Source organism: Coregonus clupeaformis, chromosome 21 (assembly GCF_020615455.1).
Source record: "Coregonus clupeaformis isolate EN_2021a chromosome 21, ASM2061545v1, whole genome shotgun sequence".
Lineage (NCBI taxonomy): Eukaryota > Metazoa > Chordata > Actinopteri > Salmoniformes > Salmonidae > Coregonus > Coregonus clupeaformis.
The window spans coordinates 58,302,295-58,323,973 of NC_059212.1; the positions used below are offsets into that span (position 1 = coordinate 58,302,295).

At 44.1% G+C, this 21,679-nt stretch overlaps 1 protein-coding gene across 1 annotated transcript; it reads left to right on the top strand.

The window, feature by feature from the left end:
• Positions 1–521: 521 nt before the first annotated feature.
• LOC121535805 (granule associated Rac and RHOG effector protein 1) lies at positions 522–21,679 on the top strand. The gene is made up of 15 exons (XM_045206033.1): positions 522–607; positions 1,828–3,268; positions 9,645–9,857; positions 12,063–12,203; positions 12,582–12,677; positions 12,855–13,016; positions 13,869–14,027; positions 15,554–15,651; positions 15,987–16,112; positions 16,324–16,936; positions 17,052–17,466; positions 18,629–18,794; positions 19,116–19,249; positions 19,393–19,472; positions 19,682–21,679. Exons 2-15 carry the CDS (start codon positions 2,762–2,764, stop codon positions 20,021–20,023), a joined length of 3,252 nt encoding a protein of 1,083 aa, XP_045061968.1. The 5' UTR covers positions 522–607; positions 1,828–2,761; the 3' UTR covers positions 20,024–21,679.

Genomic DNA, 21,679 nt, shown 5'->3' on the forward strand with positions numbered 1-21,679 from the left:
TTAGAGACAGGATAGACTGCTCATCTCACTAGTTAGACTACCTCTCTCAAAGCACAGTGTTTGAAGTAGACTGCTTGTCTCTTTTTTCAACAGAAAACATAAGGAGCAACATTTTACCTTTTGGTTATAGAGAGAACTGTTAACTTGACATCAGGTGTTATGACCTGGTTTTTGGAACCAGTTTGCTCACTTGGAAATTGTGGTACTGACCTGTTACACCCTCTACAACCACTGATTATTATTTGACCCTGCTGGTCATCTATGAACGTTTGAACATCTAGAAGAACAATCTTCCTTAATGGCCATGTACTCATATCTCCACCCGGGACACAGCCAGAAGAGGACTGGCCACCCCTCAGTCTGGTTCTTCTCTAGGTTTCTTCCAAGGTTCCTGCCTTTCTAGAGTTTTTCCTAGCCACCGTGCTTCTACATCTGCATTGCTTGCTGTTTGGGGTTTTAGACTGGGTTTCTGTATTTACATTTGCTAATGTGAAAAGGGCTTTATAAATACATTTGATTTGATGGCTGTCTCTCCATTGCTTCCATGGTGTAGGCTCAGGCTCTGTCTGCACACCCCTCTGTTTGTGAAAGGAAGCGAAGTTTGAAGGTCAGTGAACATTGTAGATAAAAACAGTGGTGGAATGTTTTGTATGGTTGATAAAGGCCATGTAGAATGCACATGAAGTCTGAGCAGCACACAATGGCGGGTGTCTGGTGTTATCCTGAGGAAAAGCTGTGGCTTGTTTTCTTTCCACAAGTTGCTCCCTCATCCCAAACCATTTGTCGCTGTAAGCATGTGGCTGGGTGATAACAAAATGAATAGCAGATAGGCCTACACATTACACAGTGGGACTGGCCTGTCCAGTATAATTAGTGTGATGTTGCCATTTTGTCATTTAGGGTGTGATATCATCAGGGGATTCTAATATCAACAAACAGTACAGCAACGCTCCAGATACCAATTGCAAATGTTTTAGTATTGATTGCCACATTTCTTGTGTGCGTCTGAATTTCCTAGCCTTCATTATGCTAGCTAGGGCCTACATCTAGGAAGAAAACGGGTACATTTCCAAGTATTGACATGGACATCTCTCCACTACTGTGACAAATATTATCACCATTGTTCTCAAACTAGGTAATGATACATGCTGGCATTTGCTTATTTGCATAATTACATAAAACCACCAAGGGGAGAAACAACAGGTTTCTATGGACATTTGCTGCTTAGGTTTTGAAAGGGGATATTGTTAACTCCCACTGTGTGTGTTCAATTAGGACAGATCGCCACTGTTTTCCAACAATGACCGCTTGTAGACATTTGTCTGTGGTTTTCCTTTTGTAGAGGAGTTATTACTGAGGACTAGGGTTAATTATTCTTCAGAGATGCTCTCCATGAGGTACAACGTTAGTACCAGTCTAGAAGTGTTGATTGTGTTGTGTATGCAGGGATCTACACTGTGAGCATGTCTACCATTTATTTACTGAATTATGAAGTCTAATATTAAATTAGTCTAATAATGGGATCAAGAATTAACACCTGACTATGCTAAACCCCCAATGTTCTTCTGTTTTCTCTTGTTCGATTTTATTGTTGCTGTTGAGTTGGGCTACTGGAAGTTGTTGCACAATTTGGTAATGAAACCTAGTGTAATTCCTTAAACTAAATATTTACTTGAGTTTCTAAGCATTCACAATTATTTTCCTTATCTTCCCAAGAACTGGCTCAAAACCGCCACGTTTTATTGGAAATAACAGCACATTAGAAACAAAGCTCATCCTTCCTCTATCATTGTAACGTTATTTTGTTTCTCCCTTTTCCTCCCTTAGGAAATGACCTAGAGGCCTTACAGATACATTTGTGCTTTTGTCGCTCTTCTAATCTGCGTTTTGTGGAGGAGAAGCGGCGAGATCTGGAAGCACATTTTGTTTCCGCAGTGATTAATAACTACCTCAGCCAGCAGAAGGAAACGGCGCGGACGTCGAGGAGGAGGAGGCCGGCGAAGTTTCCAACAGCAGTCCTATCAGCTGGCTTCTGTTCACCGCCCCACGAGCCACACAGACACTGTGTGAAGAGGAACTCTGACGGACTGGTTGTCTGCCCTCCGCTCCGCTCCATACACACCACAGGCTGCCATCGCAGAGAGGAAGTGAAGTGACAAGGCAGCATAATCCTACTGGAGAACTGTTGTTTTTTTTTATTTTCACACTCCTTGCTGTTGACCAGTGCCACATTTCTTTTCAGATTCTTCGCTTAGTTTTTTGCTTTTAAAGATTTTCTTTTTTTTTGGAAGTCTATCAGTAAAAACATCCATAAATGCTATATACATGTTATACAAAGAATACATTTTCTGCTTCCATTTGAAGGAATTGTTATGCACATGAATCTTGTCTTGGAATGAGAGTGAATCGTGGAGCGTTTTCAGTTTTTTGTGCTGTCCTCATAAAACATTGACTCCTTTTGAGGCTGAAAATACAGATTCGGAAACGTGCATTTCTGCCTGTTATTTTTGCTGGGGCTGCCCACCGTGAGCTGCAGCAGGGCTGCACATAAACATCACACTCAGTCAGCAAGTCTTTACCCTGCTCTCTCTCTGCATCTCTCTTGTTACAGTTCTGAGGCATATTGAGATGAGCTTCTGGCAGATGGAGCCCTTAAGTTGTCTTTTTACATAAATTCCAGGACTATTGGGTTGTTGTTTAGATAAGAGAGAGCGTTTCTGGCTGGGTGAAACCCGGAGCTTCCAGAGTCAGCCTGACACATATGTATTGTTGTAGTGCGCAGGAAAGTAAAATGGACTACAAGCGGCGCTTTTTGCTCGGCGGGTCCAAGCAGAAAGTGCAGCAGCACCAGCAGTACCAGATGCCTGAGCTGAGCCGGACCCTCAGCGCCCCCTTGGGCTCCACCTGCTCCCCCATGGGGGGCTCCACCGGGGTGGGCATGGCCGGCAGCTGCCAACCACCTCCCTCCACCCCCAACACCACCACTGCGGTCGCCGACATCCAGCAGGGCATCTCCAAGTACTTGGATGCGCTGAACGTGTTCTGCCGGGCCAGCGCCTTTCTCACGGACCTGTTCAGCAGCGTGTTCAGGAACTCCCACTACTCGAAAGCAGCTATGCAACTGAAGGACGTGCAGGAACATGTCATGGAGGCGGCCAGCCGGCTGACTGCAGCAATAAAGCCAGAGATCGCCAAGATGCTGATGGAGCTGAGCGCTGGGGCCGCCAACTTCAAAGACCAGAAGGACTTCAGCCTGCAGGATGTGGAGGTAAGGGGTTCCCGGGGTTCCAGTTACCGACCTGGACACACTGAACACCTGTCAAAGTAAAGTTATTACATTATACTGACAATTAGGCCTACCTGTAAAAAAAATAACATGTTGAGTCTTTTCCGTTCCCCTCCCTTCCGTTTCTCTGTCAATCAGTGGAGGCTGGTAGGAAGAGCTATAGGAGGAAAGGTTCATTGTAATGGCTGGAATTGGAATATGTGGAACGTCAAATGTGGTTTCCATATGTTTGACGCAGTTCCATTTATTCCATTTCAGCCATTACAATGAACCTTTCCTCCTATAGCTCCTCCCACCTGCTGTCAATAGAGCATGCTTTGCCAAAAGGGAACTTTTTTTTGCACTTTTTGCTTTTGTTTCTTATGTTCCATTTTTTAGTGCAAGGCTGCTGCTAAGATGCCTAGCTAAAGTCTCTCAGAATGCATGGCTCCTTGATCCAGAATTTATTGGCTGAAATGAGGCCCTGACGCCCAATGTTAAGCGGGTGCTAGGATCTGAGGGCGAGGTGCGAAAAGCACTGAGGATGTGAGAAGAAGAGAGCCGGAACCATAGTTTATGCTGAGAGACAGACAGATCACCCTGCATTGCCAGCAAAGTTGCTTACGTCTCAATTGTGAAATGCTGCTCTGAAAGTATTTTTTTGCAGTGAGTCTTTGTATGGGAAAATAGTAACTGAAAGTAGACTGCACTGGCATCTGTGGATGAGAAGCCTTATGTACTGCTGCTGCCATAGCTGTGCCTACTGCCTAGCCAGTCAGACATGGATAGAGGTTCCAGGGTAGTGCCACTCCTAAATAATACTCAAGAGGAATGCCAATCCATTGCTCCCTGTGATTAAGAGTCAACCGTTTTATTTATTTTTAATACATCTGTTTGGGCAGCAAGCAAATTGCCTCTTGTGTAGTGAATGTTTGTGCGATGTCTATGCTCTCATCCTGGAGATTAAACAGATTTAAGGGGGCAAGGCCTCAGTGGCAGACCATGAGTGAATAAGATGAATGTTCAGGCCAGGGCTGTTTTATGAGAGGGACTGCAGGGCCTCAGTGGATGTGGTTGTGCTCAGAGCAGGAAAGACTTTCGCACCACAATCTGTAATTTGGACTCTGTGGTCTTGGATATGCACAGATAAATATTAAGGGAGGGGAAGCCCAACTCAGTGAAAGTTCAGACTGCGGCAGGACTGTCTGGCAGCAACACTGACTCACTCTGGCTTCAGCTAGTGTCTGTGAATAACAACAGTGCGTTTGTCAAAGAAAAGTGTGCTTTTTGCTCTACCTCAGTCTTGCCAATGTGCATGAATTGAGGAATGAATAAGATATTCAGACCTAGTTGAGTAGAAGGAATCTATCATAAACCAACACTTTTCAGGATGTTTACAGACAAAAGACAGACCTAAATGGCCACGTGCATCATATAGGCCTACTGTGTATTTTGACTAGACCAGTGAGTTTCACTCTGTTTCACAGATTACGGCTTACTTTTTATTCCACCTCCATTTCCTCCATGAGCAGCTGAATATTGTTTATGTCAAATTACTTTTCACATAAGAACACAGTACACCTTTAGATTTGGCCATTTCCCTGCCCCCAGAGAGATTTACTACATTTGTGACGGAAAGGGCTTTTCCATTTGTGCGTGTGTGAATATTTGTCTTGGCAGTTGTATGTAAAATATAGAATTGGGTCTGTATGAAGAACAAAAAAAGCTCTTGAGTTTGGGGAATTGTGGAATGTTGAAGGAAGCAGGATCATTTTTCCCCCTCTTATTCCCCAAAATCCAGAAAGTCCAGTCAGTATGGAAAACTAAATGTGTGTTTTTATCGGCACTTGGCTACCCTGGCTGCTCAAAGTGTCTCAGCTGCCAAATATGCATGAAAATGTCACGGTTTATTAGGGGGCAGTCTACTGAGTGTATGAGTGAAACCACAGAGGGAGCGAAGGTCAGGCCAACCAGACAGGAGTCCTGGGGAAGATCTCGATTGCATCCTCTCTCCTTCTCAAAGCCATTGGAGGAGAAGGTCAGAGACGAGGAGAAGATGTGAGGAGTATGCCATTTTAGATTTCCCCCTGGTTCTGAACAGGAGGCCATCACAGTGCAGCCAGGGCCAGAGCCAGGCAGACAACTGCACAAGCAGCACTCCCGAAACACCCCTGAAAAAACACATCTGACCTAGTTCAGCGGACTTCAAAGATTCTGTATCATTTTTCCCAAACAGTTGATTTGTTACTTGATAAGATTCTTTCATATCAGGTGTCTACTACATGGTCAGTCTATTTTGTTCTTAGGTTACTACTCCTCCTCTACCTCTGATTTTATGGCCACGCTCACAGCAGCCATTATTAGATTACAACCTCGAGGTTGTGTGTAACGAACGTCACCCGGTTTCTTTTAATTGAGAGAGAAATTAAATCTGTATCAAAACAATGGATGAGTATCATGTTGGATTATTATGCGACACACTAGCACCAGCACTTCCTGTTTTGGTCTAATAGACCCCTTTCTGTGTTTGCAAACATTGATGCACGAGGGCGATCTGCGCACGTTGGTGGCAGAACAAGGGGGAGTCCTTATAGAACGTCAGCAAAAAAAGACTATTTACATGTTGCTTATGAGTGCATTTTCTAACAACTTTTGGATTATAATTGGATTTTAAGGCTTGTATGAATGTCCTGCTTAATATAATGTTGGCGTCATCATCGCAAATCGACTGCATTATACTTGCACTTCAACTTCAACCAGTAAAATGGCTCTTTGGCTAGCTTTTGCTACAGCCTATATCAATGAGCGTTAGCATTCTAGCGAACAACTGCTGCATCCAAAATTAGTTATTTTGCAAAGATCACAACCAAATATAATCTTAGCGACTGTTCAAGCAAGAATCAAAACGTTATTGTAAGCATATGAGAACCCAAAAAAGTTATTTTGTTTAGAAGTAATAAAATGTAAATCTAGGCTATGTTGAATGGGCGCAGATGGCAATGGTTTTCTTACTGCCGCCAAGAGTCGCACACGTCTGTAAGTGACGTCAGTGTGTCATGTACTGGAAAAGGGTCTATAGATGTTACCTTTGGAAATGGCCATCCTACAGAAGACAGGCTGGATGGTGAGGGCCACTCAGTAGCAGCACTAAAGAGGTATTTTAGACAGGAAGAAAACATGAAACACAAAGGCATCTGGTTTTTATTCTCACTCTCCTAGGATAGATTATCATTTCCACTTCAAGAAGACAATAGATGTGTCCTTAGTAAATGGTGAAGATCAGTGTTGTTCGATTCATCCTTCTCACTGTTTAAGCCTGCCTTTCAGCCCTGTATGTGTCCAAAAGTTGGCTTGGCCCTGTTAGTTTTATTCCTCATATTTTCCATGAGCCGATAAGAAATGTCATCTTATCCCCATGTGTGATTAATTATTTTTTTGTGCAACTTTTTCATTTATCTTGCTAGATTATCATGTCCTTTTATAGTTTGTGATTGTCTGTTCTGTCCTTTTATAGTGCTCTGTACATCTGGTCCAAAAATAATAGTATTAATGGTATTATAAGCAATTTGACATTACTTCTCAGAATGCAGGGCTTGACATTAACTTTTTTGCAACTTGTCCTTTGGACAAGTAGGACTGATTTTATTATTTTTTATTACTTGGCCAAAAGCTCAAGTCACTTACAATAAATAAATGGTCTTTAACATCATTTGTACATCATTCTATGACTTTACAAAATAAAATGCATTACCATCTTTTTTACCATAGAGAATCAGAGAAAAATGTAGGCTACACTCTTTCTTTGCATATTCAAGCCTGTCTCAAAACACAACACAGCCCCTTTAAGGCTCTCCTGGAGGATGGTTGGCCACCTTTGGTAGCCTATACAATATTGCAACATTACAATTACAACCAAATACTTTTTATTTATTTATAAAATAATTCCCTCCAGGGCTCGTAAGTAAGGGCACCTTTTTGTCTTCTGGGACGATAAATATGTCTACGGTTCAAATCAGACACTGGGACAGTTCTGGGATGACAGATCCAAAATCCATACTACCACTGCACAAAAAAAACCAATGAGGCTGATGCAACAGATCAGACCATTTTAGCTTAAAATGTTGATAACGTTTTATTTTTTCATATTATAAGCTCAACAATGCGCACATGGCTGTTGGTTACGTGTGAATGTTCCAAAATGCAATTAGTGGGAAAACACCGGGAAAACACTGTTCTCAAAAGCGCACTGCATGCATGAGCGGTTTCATGTGACCGAGATGAAAATATCTGTTAAACAATTTGAATGTTTTCTTAATTTCTAACAACGATCTGTAATAATAGGCCTTTTTGTTGCATTCACTGATAAAATGGACTCCAAATTTGACCGCTAACATATTTTATGTTAAACAATTCCGCGACTCAATTCCGTGACAGCCTACAATTTGTTTGATAGTCTGCATTAGGAAAGTGAGGGGAGAGAGACAATCTCATATCATTATTCATTGAGCCAGTGTTCGGTATGCATTAGTCATTTGAGAGAGAAGTGTTACCAGCGTTAATACTGTGATTAGCAGTGCAACGTAAGCAGCAGGCATGTCACACACCCTCATAACTCATGGATCAGAACCAATACTGCATGTTTGACCCATTCCCTTATGTTATAACTGTTATTTGGTCCTATTTCCGAATCAGAGCTGAAGAGGGCTCTAAAGGGTTTGGACCTTGCCTTGGAAATGGTCAGTAAATGTATAGGCCTAGTCGGTGTCTGTGCCCCCATGATGTGGTGTTAAAGAATGAGGACAGCCCAGCCTTGTTGTTCCTGTCTGCTTTTAAACAGGGTGGCATATTTCTGTCTTAACAACTCAGCCAAAATATATTTTCAGCACGTACCTGAAAAAGAACCCTGTGACCACAGTGAGCCCGGCTGTGGTGTCCTGTTGCTCTTGTTTTTGCTAACTGGACAACCAACATGTCTGACTCCTCCTAAACCTTGACAATTCCTTCACTTCACTTATGTAAATGTGAATATTATTGCTTATATGAATCACCCATTGCACAGGGTCTGGGACGCTGCCATCCTGAGGTGGAAAAATCTGCTCCACTATTAAGTTGAAAGGAGAATAGCCAACTTCGTATCAAATAAAACTTTGTCACATGCGCCGAATACAACAATGTGTAGACCTTACAGTGAAATGCTTACTTACAAGCCCTTAACCAACAATGCAGTTCAAGAAAGAGTTAAGAGAATATTTTACCAAATAAAGTAAAAAATAATAAAGTAACAAAATAAAATAACAATGAGGCTATTTACAGGGGGACCGAGTCAATGTGCAGGGTACAGGTTAGTCAAAGTAATTTGTACATATGTAAGGGTAAAGTGACTATGCATAGATAATAGACAGTGGGTAGCAGCAGTGTAAAAACAAATGGGGGGTCAATGTAAATAGTCTGGGTGGCCATTTGATGAATTGTTCAGCAGTCTTATGGCTTGGGGGTAGTTTGTAGGCGTTGCTTGTTGTGCTTTACTACTACAGTACTAGGCCTCTCAGTAGAGTAGACTGTGATTTATAACACAGACTGTGCTTCCCAATTATGGTAGAAAGTGATTTGCCCTTGTAGATGCTGGGGGAACATTGCACTGTAGACTGGGGTGGTTGTGTGGAAAATGAGAGGACGTGTTATCAAGCAGCACAGCAGAACATGGCCTTGATATAGAGACATTTTAATTTCATCCTGCCACAACTTGAGTTGTGGCTTTTTTTTTTTTTTACAATGTTAGCCTGTCAAATGTTTTCCTTTTTAATGTTCTAGTGATATGAACCAGTTGAAATTGAACTATTACATAGATAGTTCTCTTCAGTGACTCACTGTAATGCAGCCTTTATCCAGCCTTGAACTGTTTTTGGGTTATAGCCCCTCACAAAGTTGTTTTTGTGGGTAATTTGGATGTCACGTTCTCGAGCTGGGTTTTCCTCTGAAACAAGAGGAGCATCTTTAAAGCAGTAAATTGATGCAATGCATGCGATTCTATTTAGAAGATCTGATTTAAGATGACTGAGGGTTATCAAAGTTGTACTTTTTTCCCCAGTAAAATTTAAACAACCAAGTCACTGAAGCCAACGTCACTCTGGATAAGAGCATCTGCTAAATAAAAAATAAAAAAAGTAACAGTGTCTGAGTATGATCAAGGCTCCCACTAATGTAATCGTGTGATATATTTTTTTCCTGACGTTATAGGGAATTCCTGCTTTTCTGCCTTGTCTCTATTTATTCATCATTGACCTTGACCAATCCCCCAAACCAATAGACTAGTGTTCCTGATGTTCTATGTTGTCCTGATCACAACCTTGAATCTTGTGTTATGTTGTGTTCTCTCCAGGTGCTGGGTCGGTGCTTCCTGACGGTGATGCAGGTGCACTTCCAGTTCCTATCCCAGGCCCTGCAGAAGGTGCAGCCTGTGGCCCAGTCGTGCCTGGCGGAGGCCCTCGCCCAGGCCCAGGAGCGACGTAGCAATGTCCGCTCCCAGAGCTCCTGCCCTGGGCCCCTCACGGAGCTGGAGGAGGCCTCACGATCATGGAAGGGTGCAGCCGAGGTATTTGGACATGGAGGCCAGGATGCCCCTAGGACTCTCCGAGGAGCTTCCTGGTCTGACTAGCTGGTGGAAATAGGCTGTGTTCAAAATGTGACAAGCTGACTGTTATACATTCCTGTGAAATGAAATGCAGTCAGCTACCATTCCAGCCATAATTTCCTCCTATTTCCCGTTGAGAAGTTTGTATGTACAGTATATGAGCCTGTATTGCTAGTTTTCCCTCCTCCACTTTTAAGCTAGGCCTACACATCCCCAAACAAACCCTAGCTAACTGAAATGGAGGCCATTTTGTGAGAGGAGCTAGCTGGCTAATCCCGTAGCTAATCAGTCCCTCCGGCACATTCTGAGCTTTGTTCTGTACAGTGGAGCCAGAATGGAGAATAGTGAGTGGCCTGATTGATCTGTTAAGCCCTGGCATGTGGGGTGTTAGCCCTGGAGGGAACGGGGCTGGATATCCTGCTGGAATGTGCTGCTGCGATATGGCCGGGCTGGGCCAGGCCGGGCCTCACTGCACTGTTGGGCAGTTTTCATAGAGGGAGGCGGTCGGTCTCCCCCTTATAGAAGCAGTTATTCACAAATCTAGGCCCAACACGGTTCTGAAATGTACAATCTACCAGATGTGTGACCAAATCACTATTATTTGAGTCACAAGCAAGTCTAAAGTCAAGGTCCGAGTCTCAAGTAGAGTCACAAGTAGAACGGGTCTACTATACATCTATACATGCAATGACTTGTTCAACTACAAATATGGTCTGTTTGAGGAACCAGACAGCCCTTTTCATTATTTTGTCTACAACACACTTTGATTATGTAATAATTAATTTGTAACAACAAATCCCAAATGCAAGCTTCATAAATAAATAATACATTTCAAGCAATTTTGACATACCAAAAGACCAGTTGTCCTATGCTAGTAATTAATGCTTGCAAAGTAAACAGTTCATATTCTTGATCACCAAACAATTTTTGCCGCTCTCCCTACAGTTTGACATTTGCACTGCACCCAATCCTATAGCTCTATAGCAAATCGTTAATCTGTTCGCTAGCTCATTGGTTCTCAAACTTTTTGACCCGCAACCCCCAAAAAGCAGTGCTTCAAAGCTCATGACCCCACGCATGCACATGCATACACAATTGCTGCGCCAATGTAGCCTGTCATTACAGCCATAAATGGTGATGCATTTTCAAAACGCAAGATACAGAAATAAACTGTGTTTTACACATCTGCATTTGTAGCTGAAGGTCATTAATGTTAGCAGCCAATCTCTGGAGTCCAGAACAAGCAGAATCATACTGCCTACCTGTATGCAGCGGAGGTTGCAGGATCTGTCTGCACCGCATGCTGTCACTTTGGAGGGCCGCCTGCCCTTTTCTTCCTCACAAATACCGTAATTAATTTGCCAGAATATGTTACATCTTCATCCCATAATATTGAATGCAGTGCGACGTTACAGCTATCTTTAGACATATAGCCAGTAGCCACCCAAACTAGGCCTATCTGAAATATGAAAATGATCAATGAAAATCTCCAGGTAGCCTGTTATTGTTCTGGCAAAGATGCCTCCGTAGTAGATTTCTAAACTGTATTTTATATGGATAATACAAACATAGTCCTACTATGGTAGACTATATGTATTTTTCCACATTTAGTTTCACACTCGCGACCTGTCTTGACCAGTTTTCTGGTCCAATCAGAGCAGAGGGCTGAGTGGGCGTTTCACTAGTCAATATGTTGCATGTTCTTTTTGCAAGTCGGTGCTGAGGCTACTGTCTCTGGCTGCGTGGAGAGTAATCCATATAGACTCTGTACCACAAAATGAGTGACAATTTTACAAAACCTGGCCAGATCATTTCAAGTCATCAGTCTCGAGTCCCGAGTCTTGAGGCTCCAAGTCAAGTCTCAAGTCATCAAATTTGTGACTTGAGTCAGACTCGAGGCCAAGCCATGTGACTCGAGTCCACACCTCTGCAATTTACTGTATACTTGGTGGTTAGTTACTCCTTTACATTGAAGTTGAAAATGTTAGCTAGCTACTTACCATTCCCCTACAATCCAACACTGACAGATTTTCTCATGCATATTGTGCACCTTGCTGTAATGCAGATTAGCTGTACAGAGAAGATGCAGGGTGTGTAAGGGTTGTACTAGGGTATGTGATGCTGTGTTTAAACTGCTATGTGACCTGAGACTGTGCTGTGCTCCAGGCCACAGGACGTCTGAGGGAGAGGGGACGTGACGGCTGCCTGGCAGGCATCCAGGTCCAGCAGCTCTTCTGCTCCAACAACCCCAACATCCCTGATCACCATCTGAAGGAGCTCAACATGAAGATCGACAATGCCTTACAGGTAGATGGGGCTCCACGCAGGACCACCACAGCCTTGGTCTATGTCTGAAATGGCACCCTATTCCCTAATATAGGCTTGTGCACTGCTTTTGACCAGAGCCTTATTCCTGGTCATTTTCCCTGTAAAGTGCAATACTTTTAATCAGGGCTCCATAGGGCTCTGGTCAAAAGGATTGCACTATATATGGAATAGGTTGCCATTTCAGATGCAGCCTTGGACTTACTGGGTCAATAGTGCCCTACAGAACAAGGGCTGCTTCAAATCAATGTGTTGATGGCTCGGATATGAAAGGACTGGATGAAGCTAGCCTGACCTACTTACATGTTGAGTTTATACAAATTATTTTCTCTTTTCTTTTTTCTTCCCCCGTCTCGCCAGGCTTATAAAGCAGCACTAGAAAGTATGGGCCACAGTGAATATGCACTGAAGGCTGGCTTTCACCTCAATCCCAAATCTGTGGAGGCAGCTTTACAGGTATGTTTACTCTAAGCACAGGCCGTATTACAGCTCATTAGGAACGGTAAAGCCTTGGATTATAGTGGCCGTGATAAGGGCATACCCTGTCTCTAACCTATTTGTACATCCTGTGTCTGCGCCTGTGTCTCTGTCTCTCTGTGTGTGTGTCTCTGTCTCTCTGTGTCTACTATGTAGGGTTGCTGCAGTGAGGCAGAGGCCCAGCAGGCTGGCAGGATGCAGACCATCTCCCAGCCCATTCAGTGTGAGCTGCCCACCATCCCTGTGCAGATTGGCTCCCACTTCCTCAAAGGAGTGTCCTTCAACGAGTCAGCGGCTGACAACCTCAAACTGAAAACGGTATGCCCTGGGGTCTGTTGAGGAGGACTTGACGTTACAGAATGTTCAGCGATTGCGTAGAACATATATGATTGTCTGTTATGTTAAATCGGGAGTCCTATCAGCTTGGGAGTCGTATTCAGCTCTATTCAGTACATTTCTATCTGCATCATTGAATACACCCCTGGCTGGCTCGCTGTCATGCTGGTGCGCTGTCATCCTGGCGCTAGGCTACTGTGATGGGTGGTTTCCTACGTCTTTCATATTCTGACCTGGCTGACCAGAATGGGCCTCTGCTCTCTCTAGGAAATGAGAGCCGCTTAGAAGTTCATATCGTCCACTGATGAGTTATGTGTGCTGTGAGTCATGTATTTGGCAAGGCTTTAATGTTTTGACGTGGATGTCTTAACACTTATTCCATGATACATCTGATGCCTTGGGTCTGGTTAGGATCAGCATCTGCTTTGTTAGTTTACAGTGGGATTCTCCCTTAGTCTGTGGGACAAAAACTGACTTGTATGATAATTGCACTCACACTATCTGTCAGTTGTCTGACTCACCATTTACCAGATTCAGAAATAAACAGCACGTTCATCAGGACCCTTTAAACTAGAGAGCCTAGACACTTTAACAGGAGGAGACTTAGTCCCTGGACTTTTTAGTTGCTACTGTTTCCTGTTCTGGTGTACGTTAGTGTTTAGAAGAGATGAATTGGACCCACACCCTCACTATTGCTCCACCATACATTTATTTGGCAAAAGCATCAACAAAGTTTCAATCCAAAGTGGATCTTTGTCAGGTCCACATTAGTGCCTTGCATCAGCAGCAGAGGTGTTGTGTTTTCACACTGGCCACCCTGTTTTGTATCCACAGCACACCATGTTGCAGCTCATTAAAGAGGCAGTAGGACAGAACGGAGTGACCCCCCGGGACGACTCCCCCGTCACTGAGGTCCTCAACCAGGTCTGCCCTTCCAGCTGGAGAATGGCCTGCAAGACCGCCGTCCAGTTACTGTTCGCTCAGGCAGGACTGGTGAGTACAAAGCACTTAAGATGTCAACAAGGGCAGCAAACTCACCCAGCTTAAAATACCTTTGTCTCATTAGATGTCAACATAAACAGTTGTCTCGACTTAAATTAGCTGATGGATTGTTTTGCTTTAGCAGTAGGGCCATGTGGTTCAACCAACCTCACTTATTTTATGAAAAGGTAAAGGCATTTTTAATTTGATCGAGGTCCCAGATTCACTGTTACTCCACAGCCTCTGCTTAGTGAAGACTCTACAACTTGCAGTCTGGCCCAGAGCTATAAAGGAGTCTGTATTGTAACCTAGAGCCCATTGTTTGGGAGGTGTGTAATCGAGATGATGGGAAGGTATGTTGGGTTCCTTTGAATAGCCAAGAGGTGTAAACAAACTCATTGTAGACACACAGTGAAGCCAACATTCCTGCAGCATCTGGGTAAAGGATGGGGTCATCTGGGTGGATCTGCAAACAGATCTCAGGCTGTTCACGTTGAAACGAGTCTTCCCCAGCCAACAGTGAGAGAAAGCAGCAGTCCTCCACTACTCTACTTGATTTATTTTCTCAGTGTGTTCTGTAATATTTAGTGCGTCAGGCCTGGGGAGTGTTCCTATACACCCAACAGCAGCGCTGAGTATAAAACAAACCCTGGTTGTGGATGGGAGCTTTACATGAACTCCTTATCTAAGCTGTGAGCTCCGAAGAACAGACAGAGTGGGAGTCTCCATAGCGGCCTAAGAGAAGACCACCTCCTCTTAACATTACTTATAGAGCACTTCTGCCAGACAGTGAAAATGGCTTTGTTCTTTCTGGGCCATTCATTTTAGAGTGCTCAACAACTGAATTGGCCGCTTCTCCTCCTTTTTTTTTTTTTTTTTTGGGGGGTCTATGCTGCTGTATCTCTCTCTCACTCTCATTTTTTCTCTCTCTCTCTCTCTGCCTGTGACCTTGTTGTGAGTCAGGGACGGGGTGGTGGGTGTGGCTGTATGTTTCTCTCACAGGATTGGACTCAGCCCTCTGACAGCCCGGGGGTCCTGAGGATACACCTGCTCTATAAATAACAATAGGCTGACTTCCTGTGAGACAGGAAGGGTCCTCCCTCCCCATGACCCAGTTGCATTTGTCTAGAAAGTAGAGCCTCTTTCAAAGAACTACTGGAAAATATTGGGCTGGCTAGCTGGAAGCGTGGATGTTTGGTGCTGCCGTTGACATTTATTTTCAACTTTTTAATGAGTTTGAATCACCCAAAGTAGCTTACATTGTCTTTGCCCACATACTCAGACTTATGGGCAGAGGTAGTGGCATATCTTATTTCATTATATCCATTTTGTATTTTAGATGGAGGAGGAGACGGATGTGTTATTGTGGAAAGAAATTGGTACTCTATCTGCATTGCTTACAGTCAGTCAGGATAAAAAGGGGACACTATAATCCCTTAGAGTTGCTTTGCTGAAGCATAACTGGCAGTGAGGAAATACATTCTATTAGAAGCTGTGCTGATGCAGCTCTCTGAATGACTGTGTGCATGTGTGGACAGGTGGTTGTTGACACTGCTCAGATCGAGAACAAGGAAGCCTATGCTCCACAGATTGCTCTGGAGGGCTCCAGAGTTGTGGTACAAGTCCCCTCCACATGGTGAGTAGGATTATTCATAATTGTCTCTTCTGCCCTCTGGAAAAACAAAATCTGTTTGCTTTACAGGTCAAAAAAAGAATTGGGCAAATCAATAAATGTAATTGCTTTACAGTTCTGTTTTATCTTAGCAAGGGAATTCCAAGTATTCAGAACCCTTAGACATACAATTGGCTAAATAAGCAAACGACATACTTTTTATCCACATAAGCCAACACTGGACTCAATCAACTATCACATTTGGACAGTAAAGTGAAGCATTAACAGACCTTCTATAAATGTATTTTTATTATGTTGGACATGCCAGTCATGCTGTGTCCTGACTGTCCTGTGTGTAGGTGCCTGAAAGAGGACCCAGCCACCATGTCTCTGTTGCAGCGGAGTCTGGACCCAGAGAAGACCCTAGGCCTGGTGGACGTGCTATATACTGCCGTCTTTGACATCAATAGGTGGAAGGAGTGCAAGTGGGTGGATGTGTATTACCTAAGGCATTTTCACGTTTGCCTTTTTAATTCCTAGAAAGAATCAACATGCTGTGTGTTCACATTGGTTGACAGAGGTAGCCCTCATTCTCAAGCTTAAGTTTACGTTTGCCCTGAAAGAAAATCTTAAAAGCTAGCTAGCTATTGGAATTTTCCATGCCATTGAATGCTTGTATATCTTCTCCCTCCACAGAGAACAGGCCTTGCCCACCATTCAGATGCAGTTACAGCGGGAGAGCCCTGACTACGGGATGCAGGCAGACCTGCCTCCTGGAAATGGCTCCAAAGCCTCCAGTGGCCTGCCCAAAACTATCTCCAAGCTAACTTCCAAGTTCACCAAGAAGGCCTCTTCCAGCTCTGTGTCCAGTGGTGGTGGGGGCAGCTACTCCATCCCCAGCACCCCGTCCCATAGCATGCTCTCCTCTAGCAGCAGCTCTGAAGACAAGCAGTTTAAGAGCCTGGGCCACGCAGTAGACGGGAGACTGCAGAGTATCTTACAGCTGGGCAACTTGTCCAGCAACCCCGACCCCACTCAGCCCCAGAACGGTTCTGTGTGTGACGACCAGGGCATGAACCTCCCCACGGACCAGGAGATGCAGGACGTCATTGACTTTCTCTCAGGTTTCAACATGGGCAAGTCCCAGCAAGCCTCCCCACTGGTCAAAAGGAGGAACTCCGTGGCATCTGCCAACACTGCCGAGCTGAAGCCCCCGAGCGGAGCCACTGACCGAACCCCGACCTCCCAGGCTGTCTCCCACAGTTCACTGCAGCCCCCTACACAGAGCATACCCCAGCATCAGCAGCCAGTGCAGAAGCAACGCAGAGCAACAACAGCAACAACAGCAACAACAGCAACAACAGCAGCAGCAGCAGCAGCAGCAGCAGCAACAACAACAGCAGCAACAGCCACCACCACCACAGCAGCCCTCCCAGCAGGCACTGCAGTACTACCAACACCTCCTCCAGCCTATTGGTCAGCAGCATGCTCCACCTCAGCTGCCCTCCCAACAGCCTCCACCCCAGGCTCTTCTCCAGCAGAGAGTGCCAAGCAAGTGGCTGAGTGGTTCCAGCCAGCAGCAGCCTCCTCCCCAGGGCCCCCCTCCCCCAGCAGGGCTCTCCCCCCTGGGGCCCATTGGCCAGTGGGGCTCACCTGGCCTCCCGGACCTGAGCTCGGATCTGTACAGCCTGGGGCTGGTCAGCACCTACATGGACAGTGTCATGTCTGAGATGCTGGGGCAGAAGCCACAAGGTCCCCGCAACAACACCTGGCCCAACAGGGACCAGAACGAGGGGGTGTTTGGGGTGCTGGGAGACACCTTGCCCTTTGACCCCGCAGGTGAGTCATTTTTCTCCCTTACATCCACAAACCCAGATAACACTCTGGGTTCCTCTGACTAATGTGGGTGTTCAGTAGGGAGTGAACATTTAGGAACAGAGTGAAACGGGAGGTACTACGGTGTGCCTCACTGAACATAACCTAGGTGGTTGATAATAACACTTTAGAGCAGTGTGTGACCTGCATATTGTCATGTTGAAGGATGCAGTCGACTAGAAAGGCTCCATATAATAGCAATGAAGGCTGGCTCCTTCCTGCACATAGTTGGTCAAAGTGTAGCCAGGTTGAGATCCAGTGTCTTGACCTCCGATAAAGAAAAGAGGCCTCCTTTGGGACGGTGTGTTATTCCCCCTCCCTGCCCGTTATCAGTAGGGTGTCTGGGTTGTGGTGGTGTGAGAGAGGCAGGCAGCTCACAGCCTCCAGGGATTCCATGGTAGGAGAGAACTGTGTCAGCAGTGGGGCCTGGAGCTGTGTTGACTGGGCTGTTTCATTACAAAGACTGAGAAGGAAAAAGGAGACACTCCTGTTTCCTGTTTAGCACTGCAGTCATTAGTCAGGTATTCATTATGCCTGGAAAGGACAGGTTGCTTTTGATTTTTCACAGGGTGTTGTGGTTTGGAGATGTGCTGCCATAAACACTTACGTAATCTCATTGTAACCATTAAAGCCATTTTGGGTGGTGATATTTAGCTGACATAAAAAGAGCTTGTCAGTGCGATGTAGTTTGTCTGTGATTTCCATATGATTTCCTGAATGAATAGCGGTCATTATCCAATGCAACCTGAGGAGGAAGTGTAAAAAGCTTCATAGCCAGCTCTTCCATCCAGATACATTTTCAAAAACTCTGAACTACAGGACCTTACTAGCATCTCTCCAAATGCACTGTAAATGTAGGTTGTTGTGTCTGACCGTGAGCAGCCCCCCCCCCCCCAGCGGTTCTGATTTGTAATTTGACATTTAATGCTGAATTTACAATGTCAGTCGCTGTTTTTACAGTGCAGCAGAGCGGAGGCCATTGTGTTCAGCTGACTTACAGCTATTGTGCTTTTTCTGCTATGGTAGACAGTCTAGCTGAATGGATTGAGCTGTGGGGTGCAAACACACAGAGAGAAAAGCTGAGGATGTCAGAAACTGAACTGTGTTTTCTCCCTTTCATATGCAGTTGGCTCTGACCCTGAGTTTGCGCGTTACGTTGCCGGAGTCAGCCAGGCCATGCAGCAGAAACGGCAGGTGCAGCACATCCGTCGCCCCAGCAACACCCGCAGCAACTGGCCCGTCCCTGATGAGCAGCACAGGACCTGGTCCCACCCAGAGTACTACAGCGAGGGGTACATTCACCAATCACAATCAACACCTAACATCTCATTGATACACACACCTCTGTATATGGCACAGGGCTCTATATAGTCCGCACAGAGTACTACAGGGTACAATCATTCAAGGCTCTATACACCACTCTATCTCACATGACACATGCCTACTAGTACAATTTATTCACACATCTCTTTGTATATGACATCTCTCTATATAATTATGCCAATCAATCTTACATGCTTCTTAGTGATGTTCGAGTTGTGGAATGGTAAGAACAAGATGTTCATAGTGTTTCAAGTAGTTCTAACTGAGAATGCCACTATTATGTGAAACAGGGAGGCGGTCAACAGCAGCTGGTCAGCCAATCAGGGAGACTCTGCCAGCTCCAGTGATGAGACGTCCTCAGCCAATGGTGACAGCTTGTTCTCCATGTTCTCTGGGCCTGACCTTGTTGCAGCTGTCAAACAAAAAGGTACAACTGAGTCACCATGTAGTAAATGTACACCATAGTGTATTACTGTTCTTTTGTTTTCCTTCCAACCTGTTTTGTTATTCGTGAAGTGAACTATTGACAGTGTGCTGTAGAGCTTCATGTCTCCTCTTCTGCCTGTAGAAAACACAGCTGTGGCGAGCAGGAGGTGTGTACCTTGCCCTCTCCTCCCCTCCATCACATGGGAGATGATAATAACCAGGTAAGGAAAGTGTGTGTACTTAGGAGTCTGTGTGCAGTACATGAATTGGGCCAGAGAATTGAAGCCTCTATCATTCACTGTATCTATATATATGATTATCTTTTATATTGTATCCCTTTAAATGTTAACATTTACCCCCTTTTAGTTTGGGGTTTTTGCAAAAGATCTTGTATTGATCAACTCCCATTTCCATCCATTCTACTCCACAGGACAGCAAAACTAAAACTTGGCCGCCGAAGGCCCCATGGCAGCACTCCGCTCACACTCAACACAACACCATGCCCAATCCAAGCTCTTCCTTGTACCAGATGAACATCCCTTCCAGCCAATGGAGTGATTCGATGCAGATGTTGCAGTCTCCGGTGTGGTCCACTGCCAGTGACTGCCCTCCCTCCACCGGGATCTCCTCTGGCTTCTCTCCCTACACCCAGCAGCAGCAGCAGCAACAGCAGCAGCAGCATCAGCAACAACAGCACAAACCCATCAGCAAGGGATTTAAATCCTTCCCCATCAAACATGAGCACAGGCCCTCCTACCTTCACCAATACTGATACAGACCAAACAAATGAGTCCATTGGCATGCTAGAATACCTGTAGCTGTATTTCTGAAGCAAGTTCCGCTGCGACCATTAGTAATGTTGCCCTTTTGGAATAACAATTCAATTGAAAATGGCAGTCTCTCTCTCAAAGTATGTGTTTTAAGGCAAAATTGCATTGTTCATACTGGCTTAACATTTTGTATGTATTTTTCCATTTCAAAAGCCCCCAATTTGAAAAAGAGACATTCTAAACTGCCATGTAAAAGCTGTAAGCATGTCATGCTGGCAGCAGTTAGTCTGCCTGATAAAGTTTATACTGTGTTTCCTCACAAGAGCTTGAGACATGCACGGCCATCATCCACTTTTCTTCTGCAGCTGAAAATGTATAAGGGATACGATTTTAGGGGGTGGGCTCTAAATGAGACACTCCAGTTTTCCCCATAATTATATACTGTCTACATAGCTGTAACTGCCAAATCTCATGTAAGTTGACGACTCGGACAACAGCTAACATCTACTGTTCCATAGCTTGTAAATTACTCAAGTTGAAATATAAATAATTTACTTCTTTTTATTAAGAGGCTTTGAGCAGGCTCAGCATACATATAATCATTGCAGAGGTGTAATTGAAAAGAATATACTACTTTTTCAACAACTGACAGTTAAAAATATATAGCAGTAACTATGTGCCATGTTGGTAATAGCACTTGCATAATATTATTTTCCAACCAAAGCGTTGTTCAGAAGATAAATGGTGCTGAAGAGAAGTCAGATTATTATATTGATCATTATTAAAGTTACGAGCCCTAGTGTAAGAGCATTAGGGAAAGTCTTTATGATCAAAAAGCGCATTTATTTCCTTTTCTTTCCCTGATTGGCAGTTCGCTTCTGAATGACACTAACTCATAAACCTAATGTTTGTTCCTTTAAAATACAATATTTTCTTGTACAAATATTGACAGTATTAATCTTATTTTTGTATTTTCTTACATGATATACCATTATATATGTTAGTATAATATAGGCATATTACATGACACCATCTTTTTCCCCCCAAGATGTGAAGGCACATTATTTCTTTAGTACAGAGTTTAACTACACCATATATCTATAAAGGTTACCAAATCTGCCATTATAAACACTAAAACATTGTGAGTAGGGTATTTTGGAGCCCATGTTTCTTCAGTTTCTATGGCTATGGGCTGTATTTAAATGCCCAGAATGTTAACTTTTTGTGATGTTTGCGGATGCCAATGTTGCCTGTATTTATGAAATGACACCATGTTTTCTGAAAACTAACATACTTACCATGTTTACAGAGATTCATTTAGCTGTATATACATATAAATATATCTTTTTATAGTTCTGTGCTTTGCACAATCAAAATATAGGGTTTGTTGCTTTGTCTGTGTTATTTCCCAAACTTTTGCTGCCTTTTTTTTTTTTACATCTTTAAAGACCTTGGACTGTAACCCTTAGCATTTTTCAGCTGTGTCAAAATGGTTTACTAGTGGCATCTACAAAAAAAAATAGAAAATGTTACCCTGACAGAAGATATGAAGGGGGACTGCTTGGCTTATGTTGCTTATTGTTCTCTTGAGCTGGCAACTGAATCTTCCCAAGTGTACCAGCAATGCAAAAAAATAAAATAAATGACTAGCAATTGAA

Excerpts from the sequence above, each read along its gene's own strand:
- LOC121535805 (XM_045206033.1), top strand. The coding sequence starts at position 2,762 with ATGTATTGTTGTAGTGCGCAGGAAAGTAAAATGGACTACAAGCGGCGC. Across the intron at positions 13,017-13,868 it reads ACAACCTCAAACTGAAAACG|CACACCATGTTGCAGCTCAT; the intron begins GTATGCCCTGGG and ends TTGTATCCACAG. Across the intron at positions 16,937-17,051 it reads TACCCCAGCATCAGCAGCCA|CAGCCCTCCCAGCAGGCACT; the intron begins GTGCAGAAGCAA and ends CCACCACCACAG.